General features: G+C 47.5%; 1 protein-coding gene across 1 annotated transcript; it reads right to left on the bottom strand.

The window, feature by feature from the left end:
- Positions 1-8,474: 8,474 nt before the first annotated feature.
- LOC146175666 (uncharacterized) lies at positions 8,475-12,293 on the bottom strand. The gene is made up of 4 exons (XM_084580864.1): positions 12,194-12,293; positions 11,064-11,284; positions 10,322-10,751; positions 8,475-9,037 (listed from the first exon to the last, which is right to left on the bottom strand). Exons 1-4 carry the CDS (start codon positions 12,291-12,293, stop codon positions 8,475-8,477), a joined length of 1,314 nt encoding a protein of 437 aa, XP_084436990.1.
- Between the last annotated feature and the right edge of the window lie 3,764 nt (positions 12,294-16,057).

Below are 16,057 nucleotides of genomic sequence, written 5' to 3'. Positions count from 1 at the left end.
TTCAGTGAGGTAGACAGGCGGGAAAGCCTCTTTTCGTGTATAGTGGATAAAATTGCTGTGCCTTTGCGAAAAGGAAAAAGCATAATATCGATCTAACTCTTTGTGGCGCTCGACTCTCGGCGTTAGGGGAACGGACACAGATGGCACACTTGCTGTTAGTTCTTTTGTGGAACTACAAGTGATAACACAGACTTAAACTGTACCCACTCTCTAAGATTGCACGTGGAACGGTTTAGTATCCCCTTCGACTCACCTTTGCCTCCGAAGCAAGCTTTCTTCGACTCCTCCTTTCCTCATCGATTCATTCATCCATTCACTCACTCACTCACTCACTCACTCACTCACTCACTCACTCACTCACTCACTCACTCACTCACTCACTCACTCACTCACTCACTCACTCACTCACTCACTCACTCACTCACTCACTCACTCACTCACTCAGTCAGTCAGTCAGTCAGTCAGTCAGTCAGTCAGTCAGTCAGTCAGTCAGTCAGTCAGTCAGTCAGTCAGTCAGTCAGTCACTCACTCACTCACTCACTCACTCACTCACTCACTCACTCACTCACTCAGTCAGTCAGTCAGTCAGTCAGTCAGTCAGTCAGTCAGTCAGTCAGTCAGTCAGTCAGTCAGTCACTCACTCACTCACTCACTCACTCACTTGTTCATTAATTCACCCATTCATTCATTCATTCATTCATTCATTCATTCATTCATTCATTCATTCATTCATTCATTTACTCGTTCATTAATTCATTAAATCACTCACTCACTCATTAATTCACTCACTGACTCATTCATTCACTCCTTCCTCATTTCCTATCTTTCTTTCTTTCTTTCTCTCTTTCTTTATTTGCTTTTCTTTCCTTTCTTATTCGTTCTCTCCATATCTTTCCTTTCTTCTCTTCCCCTACTCCTTTTCTTTTCTTCTTTCTTGCGTGCTTTGTTATTCATTTCCGTTTTATTTTTTCATCACTACAGTCACTTGGTTATGAACCGGCTAGCGACTCCTCATTATCTAGAATGACTTCATGATAGATTGGCATTTGAACACTTGCCGGTGTCCGCATTCTCACTATGGTTAGGCTACCGCGGCCATGCACGGGCGTCAAATGCGTTTTAGTGTCCAGCACTGAGCCCAAATGGAAGGTATTCGCCGGCCACTCGTGAGCGCTCGCATGCAAATTGGTCGCGTTGTAAGTGCGCGTACCGCTCCCACTGAGGCATCCTCTGTTCCTGCGAGCAGCCACGGATGCTCTAGCCGCCCTTTTCCACGCATTTCCTCATCATCCCTGGCTCCAATAATATTATGCGCCTCGCCCCTAGGCCATTCGAGATCAACAGTCGCCTGGCTTCTGCTAGCCAGCCTTACCTCTCCAGTCGTCCACGGTGCAAGGGCCATCCTAACTTCTAACTTTCACTTGGTCATCAGCGCAGGTCAGGATTTGAGGGTTGCGACGGACGTTCCGACTTTGAAAGCACCGGGAATGGGCGACGTGAACGTGCACCTTTAAAACCGGGTGCCACTGAGGCGTGCCATAAATCCAATTAACTTGAGGGAGCTTTTAGCACTGACCGCGTTTCCATCCCATCTCGTCGCGGCTCGTCGCACACTGCGTGCAAGACGCACCCCGATTTCCTATTGAGCCAGCTACGGAGTTTTATGAGGCCTCGGGGAAGCTTTCTAAGCCCCGAGTCATAGGCGGCCGGAAGCAAACTTGCGTGGGCCATTCGGCAAAGGAGAAGGTGGGCACTGAATACGCAGGAGTTGGTTGGAGTCGTGAAAGGTGATTCGAAGTTGCACCGCGTTTGGGCCCTGACAGGGTTAATGAGGCTCCTCGCATTGTTTGCACGCTCCTCTGAAGACTCCCAGCCTTGAATTATATTTCGAAATGTCCCGGTAAAGGCGCTGATTTTTGTTCAGCCTATTCGCCGAGTTGATCCGTTGAGTGCGACATGCCTTGGGTACACAACGTATATACGGTGGCTAAGAGCGAGCCTTGAAAATCATTCGTTTCAATGCACAGGCATGCCTGCTGGTGCTTCAGTGGATGGCGTTTATGTGCTTGTTCTGCCTGTCATTTGGCTGAAAGTTTTCTCAAGGAAAGTTTTGTTTACATAAACTTCGGGAAGTGCTATTTCTTTCCGAACCCTGGAGAAATCTGCGTCACTCGGAAGATTCCAGGACCTTCGTAAAACTGGAGGTCAACGAACGCTGTCCTGGTTCAGATTTTGCCTAATAATTTTGCATGCAGGCAACTTTGTTGTGAGCGAAGAATTTAAAGCTATCGGGCGATGAGGGATTTTCTGTCACAAATTCGGCACCAAAATTTTCGTTGACCTGCTGCATGGAAACGAACACGGGAAATATTAGTTACCTTTCTGCAACAACTGTCCGGTTGGCCCGCACGATCACTGAAGTGAACTCGATTGGTTTCAACTGGCTCCTTAGTTTACAATAGATAGGCTAAAGATAAAGATTCTGGGAAGATCTGGGTAAGGACCCAGCCAATGTATATGGTACAGAAACTTCAAGACTTTATTGTTGTCACAGTTTTCCCTTCTTCCCTATGCCATTCATTGCCTTTATTGAGCGTCAGCTCTAGTCAGCTCGTTCATTAGTGTTCCGCCATCAGCACCATCGCAGTGAGTATGGCACTTGACAAAATTTAGGGAAGAGTAGGGCGAAGACAATGAGAGAGGAGGAAAGGGGAGGAGGGGATTGGCTATACTTATAGTGCACTGGGAGGTTATAGCATGTGCGGGCTCAACTAGAAAACAGCTCCAACCGGAATAACGGGAAGGAGGAGAAGGTTATAAAGAGAGCGAAGGAATGCCAATCAGAAGGGGTTGAGGGCGCGTGAGTGAGTTGTTTCCATCGAAGTTCACTTCAACAACAGGACAGCGCCTATCCTGTTTTCGTGTGTTCGTCCGGGTCTATTCGTGCTGCCTTTTATTGTTATGTATTCTTACCAACAAGCCCAGTTCAAGACTCTAGTTCAAGTACTTCACCCTTGACAACATAACACCCACTACAGTATCTTAATTCGTTCATATGACTTTTGAGCAAAACTGGAGTGATGTCGATGTTCTCAATAAAGCAGATAGCGTTTGCAGTTGCTCTACACCGCTATTTGAACAGCCTTAAGAGCAGCTTCACCACGTAAAAAACTAAAGTTGTAACATTGAAAATTTTGCCCTGGTTAAACGTTGAACGGTTAAAAAAATAGCATACCTAAATAGTCCCTTTATGTGCTTGAGGAAAATTCCAAACTTGAGTAGCTTACCAGAATTTTAAGCATTTCAGAGGAAAGCTGAAGCGGAATAGAACAATAGATAATAAAGAGGCTGCTTTCCAAACCAACGCATTTTTTCTCCCAAGTGTCAGCTGAATGCTGCTTCGAAATAATTAACAGTCTGCTGAACAAAAAGGAAGAGAACATTCTGCTGACACGTATTGCTCTGTAAAGTAATCAAATTATGGTAACTTACCTTGAAAATACCTTCATTGTTGTCTTTTTATTGAATATGAAAATACTGTAACATTTGTAGCATTACAATTTTAGTTACGATACACAAAGAGAGGACTAACGCACCAACGCGACATATTCTTTATCCTCGTCAACCAGGGCATCGCCCATCTTCGTCGCCATGTCTGTAAAACTATATTCGCAAATGAAGCTTTCTGAGAGACTAAGGCGATATTACGAGAGTGGCAGAGTATGAAGTGGGCAATATGAGTCACCTCATGCTTTGCAGAACGTCCTATAAAAGCACCATAGTTATATAAACGCTCAGTGCGGTTATCACAGACACTGCTCTACCTACTTGCACTTTACGGTCAGAAAAGAATACAGCTTACAATTGATAAAAAACGACTTTTGGTACAAAAAAAAAAAAAAACAACTTCCTCCAAGGAAATAATGTTGCTGCTAGCAGTGTCTGTACAATATGTTGTGTCGTAGAACACGAGTGTTGATGATGCACAGGAAAATCGCAACTTTTCAGTTAGTATTTTTGTTCTGTTTTCATCTGATATAGATCATAGTGATACAAATATCTGGAATTTCCAGGCATTGCAGAGCGTTAATAATGACGTCGTTATCAGCATGGAAGTTATACAGACTTCCTTGCAGGATCTGAAGGTTGCAAAGGCTGGGTCTCTTGTCAACGTACCAAAAAAATTATATGAACTGTGGTCATTCGGTATCACCGCAATTAAAGATTATTTTTGAACAGTCACGTGATGAATCTCGCTTTCCTGATGACTGGGAAATTGCGAGAATTGTGCCAATTTACAAATATGGTCCTCGGAGGATTGCGTCAAATAATAGGCCAGTTAACCTCAGTTCCTTGCAAGACAATTGAACATATATTTTATACTAGCATTGTTTCACCAATGGACACACATTCATTGTTTAATCCTCGTCAGCACAGTTTTCGAAGGGGTGTGTCCTGTACTACGTAGTTGACTTAATTTGCACTTGACCTGACGAGGAAACTAACGAAGGCGGCTGAGTGTTGACTGTGTGTTTTTGTGTTTTAGAAAGCCCGTTTACAATATTAACCATAAAGTGATAGCGTGAGTGAAGGTCCATCTCTGTATGCGGCAACAGCCCGTAGTTGTGAATGGCGCGCAGTCTCAAATCGTGCAAGTTATCTCCAGTGTTCCCCTACTGGCTCCTTATTGGGGCCATTGTTGTTCCTCTTCTACTGAATGATTTTGATGACGGAATAGGATCTCAGATGTGGTTTTTCGCGGATTACTGAGTTAATTTTACAGTAGTTACTTGTAATCACGATGTTGAATGCTATCAGAAAGGCCCAAATAGAATCTCAGATTGGTGCATTAAATAGAATATGAATTTCGATTTTTCTGAAACAGTTCATATGAACTTTACAATAAAGAAACATCTGTACGTGCACTCACACGTTATTAACAGGCCGTTGAAACAACTATTCGAATAGAAATATTTAGGTGTGGATTTCACTCTTGATTTCAACTGGTGCCATCATGTGAGTTATGTCAATGTCTAAATTATGTCACTTGGATTATATGGCGAAGGTAACCTTAGGTCGCCTTCGCCTCAATGCAAGCACTTTACGAATGTCATAACGGGAAATTTTATACAAGACGTACATCAAATCGACTTTTGAATACCCTTGTACTGGTTGGAATTCGCCTACTGCTCGAGATAAAGATAATTTGGAGAGGGTGTAAAACTTTGCTGCTCGTTATGCATCGGGCGCTCATTGGTTTCGGTACTGTACATCGCGTAGGAAAGAAGCACTCAGCTGGGAATTTCTGGCACGCGCTGAATGAAATTGCGCTTGAAGCTTTTCTATGCTATTTATTATGCAATTTATTATGCAACTGTTTGTTTTGAACGTGCAAAGTATTAGCAACAACCTTTTTATAAATCCAACTGTGTTGACCATGCTTTTAAGGCTCGTGAAATTGCTGCGAAAACTTATTTGTTTACGATCTCTGTATTTCCTAAAACCATTAGTGTATAAATAGGCTGCCGAGTGAAGTCACGGGTATTGCATCAAATGGTGCTTTTTCAATGTTGTAATTGTGCTTGTCCAAGTGCTGTACATTTCTTTTGTCTCTTTTGGTATTTTTACTTTTTACCCTGCTTCTAATCGTTATGTAGTTTGCAGATATTATATTGCACACAACCCTCGCCCCCTCCCCCTGTAATGCTTTCGAGCTGTGGGGCTCTTTTATAAATAAATATAATGAATATTTTACCAAAGCATTTAGTTATATCTCATACCCTAGGCGGCTACAGATAGTCGGATATCAGAGATATCTGAGACGCATTCTGCATCTGTTAAAATCTCTATTCACCATAGGACATAAAAAAAATACTTTAAAAAAGAAAACAGAAAAAAAATGCAATTTGAGTTGAAAAACGGCCGTATAGTGCTTATAACTTTCAGGTAATAAGCCTAAATGAGGATTGCGGGCCGATAATATCTTAGGAAGAATATTAGTGGCGTATGCATTACCGATGTACTAAACATTGCACATGGTGCAAAATAATACAAAATTCGTTTTACTTACACTGCTGTGATTAAGATATGTACGCACCAGGCTAAAAAAAGAATATTTTCTGATCAACGTTCATAAGAAAACTTTATCGCTACAAAATCGACTGTCCACATTCAAGAGATTAAAAAACAAAAAAAGTCATGCGCTAAATATTTTGTCGCTTTTTAAGCCCGTTAAGTCCATAATTTATGAACAAGAGGTCGCATATACTGCTTTTCATTATATATGCAAACTCTTGCTATGCTCCGGTGCTTAGAAGAAGCCACTCTGAGCTCTTACAGGAGCACGTACTTCAACACGGGAGGAACACAGTCGAATGTGTTCAGCGGCCAGAGCGGCTGCCTGCCTTCACCCCGCTCCACACTGATCCTTCCCATCTTCACTGTGTGCTCTATTAACCGTACATAGCGCGTCGTCCGCGTCTCTTTACGACGGGGAACAAAATAACCGAAAGAGCGCTCCTCACGCGAAGAAGACCCGATTTAGCCACGCATTGCTTGCATTTCACCAATTTCGAAATCAGGCACCGGAAGCAATCTTCCGAAACCATTTTCCGGGTAGAAACAACCCTGCATCACCGCCGCTGCGGTGGAGTTGAGTCGGGTGCCGATATATTTAAATTAGTCTTAGAGGGGGACACGTGGGTTCGGTTCACGCTGCCTGTGTGGCTTTCTCCAGCGTGATGCTGCCTCTTTCTTCGGTCGCTTCTTTTTCTTCTCTTGTAGCGGCTAAAGCTCTTCCTAAGTCTATTTCACTTTACTGCGCTGCCGTATGCGACCCGCAATATATTACACGAGACGCAAAGCGATAAAATCTTTGATTGTAGATCGAGAAAGGGAACTTCACTTTTGTCCACGATTGTTCTTCGGATATCCCTCCCCTGGCAGTCTGTGACAGGAGACATCATCATTGGGGTAGGCTGCTCTAGGAAGCAAGCTTTGATGTCTCAGAAATTTGCATATCTTATATGTACCCCGCACGTAGAAACGGGTCTAATATTTATGCGTGATGTAAGAGTTAGAGAAAATGGGATTACATGTCGAATTCAGAGCTCTTCTACTCTTTCCTCTCAAACATAGCGGAAACTGAAGAATTCGGAAAGGAAGCTGCGTCGACAGAAAATTAGTTCTTGGAAATCACCGGAGACTGCGACTCTTTTCCGATGTCCGCGAAGGAAGGTTGCATTTGGCGTGCCCGTCATCAGGAATTGGCAGTAAGTTTCTAAATATTTTCCATTCTATTGCTTTTTCTTTTTGGCACAAGACAACGGTGTGTTTGCAGAAGGGTAGCGTTGCTACTAGTAAAAATCTCACAGGTTGTTCTTCTTCTTTCTCTTTAAATCTTCCGCACCTCTCCAAGCTAGGTGCTCCTCGATTCGGCGGGCGACGTGCAGTTCACACGCAAACACACTGAGACGAAGGCCAACGAACTTGTAGTAACAAAACGAACATTAACTTTATATAACAAGAACACGAAGCACAGGGTACAGAAAACTTATTCACACGAGACAGAGAGGCGACACACTTTACAAAAGAGACTGAGCTAAAAACTAACAGCAAAACGAGCGCATCACTTTTTAACGACTTCTCAGTCGGGGCCTGCCTGCTACGCTGTCCTCATCAACGACTAGCCTCAACACAAGAACCAGAACCGTCAGTAACTGCGCGGCGCGCTCTTAAATAGCCAGCGCCGAACCTTCTAGATGCGGAGGAGGAACGAAAAAACAGCTTAGCGCTGCCAAGGCTATGCCTTCCCCCCTTGGCCTTCTGGAGAAGCCTCGAACTTTCTCGAACGTGGTCAACACGGGCGGCCCTACCGCGAGAAGCGAGGAGGAGGGCCGGGACCGTGCGGGGGGATGCACGCTTGACTCCGCGCATGGCGACGAGGGCGAGGAGGCGCAGCACGGTGGCCGCGATGACGCAATCGGTCGCATCGACTTCTCGTAGCTTGAGGAAGATTCCATCGCCGTTTTCTGCGGCGCGCGCGCCGAAACATTAAAAAAACGGCCACCGCGGCCTTACACGCCCCACCATAAGAGGATTGCTGGGCTTTTTTGCCCAGCCAAACCGAATACACACTAAAGGCCGCGGCCCTTCGTCCGCTGGCACACGGTCTACATGCACACTTTCTCTTCATAGTCGTTTCGCGGCATGCATGGCGTTCAAAGCCAGTCGCAGTTCTTGGCGCACAAAGTTCACGAGCACGAAGTTCAAAAGCACTACTCTCGCGCACAGACACTGCACAGCATGCAAAGCGTACACTTTAGGTCCCAGATCCTGGGGGTCCACACACATTATATGTGGTCGAGTCCGGCGAGTGTTCTTCGCGCTCTTCGCTTGTCACCCCGTGCCCGCGAGCGCGCACACTTTCATGCACAGGCGAGCAGGACCGCTCACGCCCGCCGGCGCAACGTGGCTCAGGCCTGTACAGCAGCTTCCTCCCGCCAAGATATATTAGGCAGCCGGGAAAGTGCGTCAGCATTGCCGTTAGACGACCCCTTCCTGTGGCTAACTGTGACGTTATACCGTTGCAGTGCTAGTGCCCACCTGGCGAGCTTCGCCCCGTGTGGAGCACTTGTTGTTAGGTAGGCTAGCGGGTTATGGTCCGACACCACGTGGACCTGTGCTCCAAATATCCAGTGGTCAAATTTGCCTAACGCCCAAATGATGGCGAAAGCTTCCCGTTCTATTGTCGACCATCGCGACTGCGTCGAGCTGAAACGATGACTGGCGAAGGCAATTGGTTTTTCTATGCCGTTATTGTCTTTCTGAGCTAGGCAAGCACCGGCTGCAATCTCAGAGGCATCCGTAAAAAGCCAGAATGGTTGCTCTAAATCGGGCGTGTTCAGCGAAGTTACCCTGCAAAGTGACTCTTTCAACTGCTCTAGCGCCCGCTGTGCATTGTCAGACCACGGGATTGGGTTAGACACTCTCCTCTTCGTCAGTTCCGTCAAAGGGGCCGCTACTTCAGCGTAGTCTTTTACATATTCGCGGTAGTAACCGCAGAGCCCAAGGAGACTTCGAAGCTGCTTTTTCGTGTTTGGAGGAGCGATATCTCTTATAGCCGCTATCTTTTCCGGGTCTGGCCCGTGACTACCTCCGCCCACGATGTGACCTAGATATTTGATGCGGTTTTGGGCTATCTGACACTTTTCTGGACTTACTCTAAGATCTACTTCACGTAATAGGCCGAGGATCTTGTCGAGGTGATTCAAATGGTCTTGCCAGGTTACCGAAAATATCGCGATGTCATCAAGGTAAGCTGTAGCGTACTCTTGATGCTTAGCTAGCAATGAGTTCATAATCCTTTGAAAAGTAGCAGCTGCATTTTTAAGACCGAACGGCATGACCCGCCATGCGTATTGGCCTTCATGTGTGACAAAAGCCGTCAAGTGCTGGCTCTCTAGAGCCATAGGTACTTGCCAGTACCCTCGTCTTAGGTCTATTAATGTGATAAATTTGGCATGCCCAACCTTCAATATAAGGTCCTGGGGATGAGCCATGGGGAATGCGTCCGCGCGTGTTACTGCGTTTAGCGCACGGTAGTCTATGCACAGACGGACTGATCCGTCTTTCTTCCCTACGCATACAACCGGATGGGCATACTCGCTCTCAATCTCGTAGATGAGTCCCAAGTCTAGGAGCTCGTTCACTTGGCGACTAATCTCCGCTTTCAACAACTCCGGTACTCTGTACGGGAACGAACGTTTAGGCATTTGCCCTCCTTTTAATTCTATGCGATGCTTCCCTACTTTGGCTATACCTGGCGTCTCGGTAAACACGTCCGAGTATTTGGCGAAGACAGCTTTAATCTCCGCGCGCCGTTGGTCACTTAGGTGTGCTAACTTCTCTGGCTTCACCGCTGCGACGTCGTGGCCCTGTGTTGTGCGGGGTGTGAATTCCAGCTCGCCAAACTCCGTATCCTCCTCGAACACAATGCCGACAAGACTAGTTCTGGCATAATACGGTCGGAGCCGATTTACGTGTACTAACACGCTTTTACGCCCTCCTGTATCAATACGGTAGGAATGCTGTCTTTCGTGACCAATTACTGTAAAAGGCCCCCGCCACTTCGGTGCCAGTTTCGTGTCGCGGTCCGTGTCGAAGAGGAGAACACTGTCTCCTATTTGAAAGGATTTGTAGCGTGTTGCCTTGTTATATGCTTGTGCGTAGCTGCCCTGTCGGGCACTGGTTGTCAACCCTGCTACCTCTGCTGCGACTTCGAGCTGTTCCCGCAGCTGTTTCAGATATCGAGCTGGTTCCTCTCTTAATGTCCCCGGAAAGGGAAGTTCACCTGTCCACGTTCGTTGCAGGATTGTTAGTGGGCCCGTGGGGTTTCTACCGTAAAGCAGTCTGAACGGCGCGACTCCGGTCGTGTCGTGAGGGACCTCCCTATACGCCCAGAGTACGTAAGGGATTAGCTTATCCCAATTTCTCGGGTCTCTTTGGATCACATGATAAAGCATATTCTTCAGGACGCGATTCCAGCGTTCGACTGCTCCGTTGCTTTCGGGGTGCTCGGGAGTTGAGAAACGAGGAGTGCATCCTAGTCTTGCCATGAGCTCTTGTGTCAGCTGCGCTTTGAAGTTCGTACCTTGGTCCGAACATATGACTTCCGGTATTCCGGTGCGGCTGAATATTTCTAGCAGGGCATCACAAGTTGCTTTTGCTGTTAACGACCGCAGACAGACTACCTCGGGCCAGCGGGTGCAGAGATCAACAAGGCATAACGCGTACTTGTGTCCTCGTGCCGAAGGGACGTCGAGAGGCCCAATAAGGTCAACGTTCACTACTTGGAATGGGTGTTCTGGTCTAGTTAGTGGGGTAATCGGGATTCTGTCCGTTTGGCGCCTATCAGACCGAGTCTGACACCCGTGGCATGTTTTACAATGCTCAGCCACGTCTGCTTCTAGGCCGGGCCAGAAGAAGCTGTATTTTATCCTGGATTTTGTTTTCTTCGGGCCCAGGTGGCCTCCCCATAATGACTCGTGAGCTAGGGCGAGGACTTCTTTCCGTTTTTCGGCCGGCAGAACGAGCTGCTTAACTTTTGTACCTGCAATTGTGTCCTCGTGAAAAAGCAGCCCGTCAGACACAAACATGCGTCCCTTTCCCTCCTTGGCGTCTGCCCACGCTTTTTGTAAAGTAACGTCGGCCATCTGAGAATCTCGCAGTTGGGCGCGCTGGCTTGCTGCTTCTCGAATATCGGCTTCCTGTTCGCTCGGCGCACCTGTGGGCGTTTCGGGGTTTGTCTCGCTTGTCTCTGTATTATCTTGTTCTGAACCCTTCTCTGGAGCGCGTTGTTGTGGGCACTGACTGGCATCGGTATTCGCGACAGTGTCTCCGCCGTCCAGTGTATTACAGGGAATTCCTGAGTCACCTTTGTCCCCGGTCGGACTTAGTTCGCCTGGCCCCACGGTCGCCTTACCGTTTGCGGGCTCAGCTCTTGTGAGTTGGTTTACACCCAGTGTTTCACTGTCATCGTTGAGCTGTCGTAGTAGCTCCCAATCCTCTCTGGAGATTAAGCAGTCCACTCCCTCTGAAAGTTTGTTGGTAAGCGCGCACACTAGTTGTGCCCTCTGCGGGGTTTCTGTTGTCAACATCTCTCGTTTTAAGCTGACTGGTAAGGTAACTAGTGCAGCGTCGATTTTCTCGCCAAAAGCGGAGACCAGTTTTATTCTTCCAGATGGTTCGCGTTCCTTGACTGGCACTTTATCTTCTCTCATCACCGTGATCTCGGTACCGGTGTCAAGAATTGCCACAACATGTACACCCGCGCAGTCTATTTCAACCTTCTGTAGTTCTGAAATCCGCACGGCGTCGACATTCCCTGCAGTGTTTATATTGGCTACGAGCGTTTTCTCGCCACCAGTCTGCTCCGAGATCTCGTTGTTGTCTTTAACCGCTACCGCCACTCTGTGTGTTCGCGCTCCTCGGGTGGTAACATTGCGTTCATTGTTGTTTCGACCGGCGTGCGGGCAGTCTCTGGCGAAGTGACCTTCCTCATTACACGTGAAACATCCGGAACTTCTTTTGAGCGTAGGTCTAGGTTCACGTACGTTTGGGCGCTGAAGTGGTGCCGTTGGTTGCCGTACTGCTTTACCTTTGCCCTTAGCGTCTTCGAACGTATCTAACTCACTGGCAAGCTCTTTAGGTGTGAGCCACTTGGAGCCCTCGTGCAGGCGTATATATTCTAGTCCTTCGGGACTGAGGCCAGCTTTCATGCGATCGGCTACCATTAGTGAAATAATTTCCTCCTTTGTTTCCACCTTCCTAGCTTGCAAGTAATAATCAAAATACGCCTGCATACGCGAGGCGAATTGTGACCACGATTCATCGCTAGTCTTACGTGCGTTTTCGAAGCGTTCGAGGCACCGTGGAGGGGTCAGCTTCAGCTCGTTAATTACTGCGGCTTTCACTGCTGCATAGTTGTTACATTCGTCAGGCTCTAGTCCGTGTAGGAGATATTTAACCCGTTCCGTGAGTGCCGGCAAAATCAGATGTACTCGTTGGTCCTCTGGTATATTATATGAGGTGAATGTACGTTCGACTATCTCGAACCATACTGGGACGTCCGGGTCGCTCGGAATTTTTAGCCCTGACAAAACTTTAGCACACTCAGTGATGGGGTCTAAGCCTGACCGCGGCGCCGCAATCGAAGAGGTTTGCCCACAATCCGCCCGGCTTAGCCAGCCGTTTTGCGGGGTCCACCCTGCTTCAGCTTGAACCTTCTGGGCTTCTGCTAATGCTTTTTGAGTATCCAATTCGTGCTTTCTCAGTTCTGCCTCCATTTTTCTCATTTCCATCTCGGCTTCTATCTTTCTCTTTTCCATCTCGGCTTCTATCTTTCTCATTTCCATCTCCATCTCCATCTTTCTAATTTTTAATTCGGTTTCTCGTTCCGTTTTTGCTGTGTGTTCCTTTTGCCTTCTTGCGTCTGCGGTAGTACTAACAGGCACACTAGTCCGACCAGCACGCGTCATCTTCCTACTACTCATAGTGTTATTCTACTGCTCGCCGACACCACGCACCTCCCGCTCCTTATGCCTGAGCCACGCACACCAACGGACGCAAGAAATCCCGCTCACCTGTGCAACGGTTCCGGCTTTCTCGCCGCGTCGCTCCTCGCTGTGGGGCACTTCCGATCGTCGCTGCCTCTGACCGTCACCGCTGGGGGTCCCTGGGTCCTTGCACGAGTCGACGAAGCTCCTACCCCGAACGACCGGGAGATCTCAACGCCTCAGCAACGGTTGCTCCCTCCTTGCCGCGCCGCTCCTCTCTGGTGGGCACTCCTATTCGCCGCTGCCTCTGACCGTCTCCCCTTGGGGTCCCTAGGTCCTTGCACGCGTCGACGAAGCTCTTCCACCTTGAACGGCCGGCAGACTTTGGTGAGCGCCGATAACTTTGCGACGGCTCGAGTAACGGGCTAGGCTTGCGGAGTGCCGCAGTTGCCGAATCGTACTGTCGGCTGCGCCAGTAAAAATCTCACAGGTTGTTCTTCTTCTTTCTCTTTAAATCTTCCGCACCTCTCCAAGCTAGGTGCTCCTCGATTCGGCGGGCGACGTGCAGTTCACACGCAAACACACTGAGACGAAGGCCAACGAACTTGTAGTAACAAAACGAACATTAACTTTATATAACAAGAACACGAAGCACAGGGTACAGAAAACTTATTCACACGAGACAGAGAGGCGACACACTTTACAAAAGAGACTGAGCTAAAAACTAACAGCAAAACGAGCGCATCACTTTTTAACGACTTCTCAGTCGGGGCCTGCCTGCTACGCTGTCCTCATCAACGACTAGCCTCAACACAAGAACCAGAACCGTCAGTAACTGCGCGGCGCGCTCTTAAATAGCCAGCGCCGAACCTTCTAGATGCGGAGGAGGAACGAAAAAACAGCTTAGCGCTGCCAAGGCTATGCCTTCCCCCCTTGGCCTTCTGGAGAAGCCTCGAACTTTCTCGAACGTGGTCAACACGGGCGGCCCTACCGCGAGAAGCGAGGAGGAGGGCCGGGACCGTGCGGGGGGATGCACGCTTGACTCCGCGCATGGCGACGAGGGCGAGGAGGCGCAGCACGGTGGCCGCGATGACGCAATCGGTCGCATCGACTTCTCGTAGCTTGAGGAAGATTCCATCGCCGTTTTCTGCGGCGCGCGCGCCGAAACATTAAAAAAACGGCCACCGCGGCCTTACACTACTCTTCTATAAAATAAAACAAAATGCGAAATACATTTGTAAACGTAGATGCTAGCGTATAATTTGCCTACGCTCAAGGAAATAATTAATTAATAATTACATTTATTCTGTCATAAAATGTCAGTTTAGGTTTCAGGTTGCCGAACGATGATTCAAACGTATCAGTAAGTTCGTGTAACCCACAATAAAATCGCCATATAATAAATCTTTGAATCACTCTCAGTCATTCGAGCTCCTGGGCAGCTCCCTGTGGGTGTCTGATTAATTAAGGCCACAAAGCAGCAAATGCATTGAAGCTTTTGTATGCGTCAAGTGATCTCATACTAACTTGTAACGCTAAAACCATATAACGGCAACCTGAAATCGAAACTGAAAGCATGGGCCAGAAAAGTTAAATTACAAATTATTCACTGGTGCTTCAGAATTCTATGTTGTGATTCATTTTTAATAATGTATAGTGCGCGGTTCTAACCCAAAATTAAATTAGAAAACGCTTGCCTGTCAAGCACATTAACAGCTGCTGTTACGGCAAATACTGAGGGCAGAAACCAGTGTTACACTGAATAATCAGCAATAAAATACTACTACAGCCTGCTACAGTTTACTGTTCAACGAAGTGGGCGATTCCAGTGCCAGCAGCCTTGCCGCCAGATTCCTGAGGGGATGAGTTGAGACGGCATAATTCAGAAGCATACACTCCACTGGCATAGGGAAGTTGAACTACTTGGCTACACCATGCATTTTAGTTCAAGTTGTGCGCTAAGATCAGAATGATCATAATAAAAACTTAAACAGGGTGCCTTTATAGTTAACCCTGCCAAGGCCAGCAAGTTTGTATGGTCATGTTCTAATTTGTCGTAGCAGTTTCAACGTGAAGATCCTTCAACGGCCTTGTGCACCTGCTTATTTTTCTGGTTTTCCCGGAAATGATGCGTAACAGTGGCTCGGTTTGCACTCCGATGTGGCAGTGAAACCAAATGAACTTCCCGTCAGTTGACTCGACCATGCATAATAGGAACACAAGAAAAGAACAGATGAGAGACAAGTGAGATACTCGGGCGGCTGTAGGTTTGACCGCCACCACAACTGCAAAACATTATTGCTGAAGAAGCGAATGCTTAAATGATAGGATATGATTTGTTTGGCTCAAGGACTGCCAGCGGCCGATTTGGCACCTTGATGTTTATTATAATGGCATCATAGTTCCCAGGTGCAATGAATTTTGCTATAAACAACAGCATAACAGATAAACCTCAACGGTCACACTTGCGTAGTTAATAGTTAAACGGAGATTAAGGAGCAAAACGAAACATATTTCTGAATGCAGGTGGGCGCATGACGTCAGTGTCGCTTTCCTCAGGCACCATGCCGAGGGTTTCTGAAAGCGAGATCGGCGGCATCATTCGAGCGGCAGAAAGGACACTGAAGCCGCTGGAAATCCGTTTCGGAGACACGTCTGATCTCGTTAGAGAGCGAGACCTGGCTGCCCGTGGCAAGCATGCCGTTCCCGCTGTGGTCAGTTTCCCCTTTATACCCTGGGGAGCTGCCGCTCACGACCGGCCACTTGCAATCAGATTATCGTGACTGTCCCCGCACCAACGAGGAAAAGCTTGCTTCAGCAACTCATCCAGGGTGATGGAGAGAAGAAGAAAGCCCCGATAGGCACCCTCAGATGCAGCAGGTGATAGCCTTGTTAGCTTGATTTTCCCTGGATGTCAAGCAGAAAAGAAGACACGCCCTACAGGAGGAGGATGGGTTGCGAGTTTAGGGGCTGAAATGGTTTGAAATAAATGCTTGAAATCT

The sequence above is a fragment of the Amblyomma maculatum genome, chromosome 10 (assembly GCF_055883805.1).
Source record: "Amblyomma maculatum isolate TAMU_Amacu chromosome 10, ASM5588380v1, whole genome shotgun sequence".
Classification (NCBI taxonomy): domain Eukaryota; kingdom Metazoa; phylum Arthropoda; class Arachnida; order Ixodida; family Ixodidae; genus Amblyomma; species Amblyomma maculatum.
Note: the sequence above shows the minus strand (reverse complement) of the source record. Positions and strands in the feature narration are given on the sequence as shown.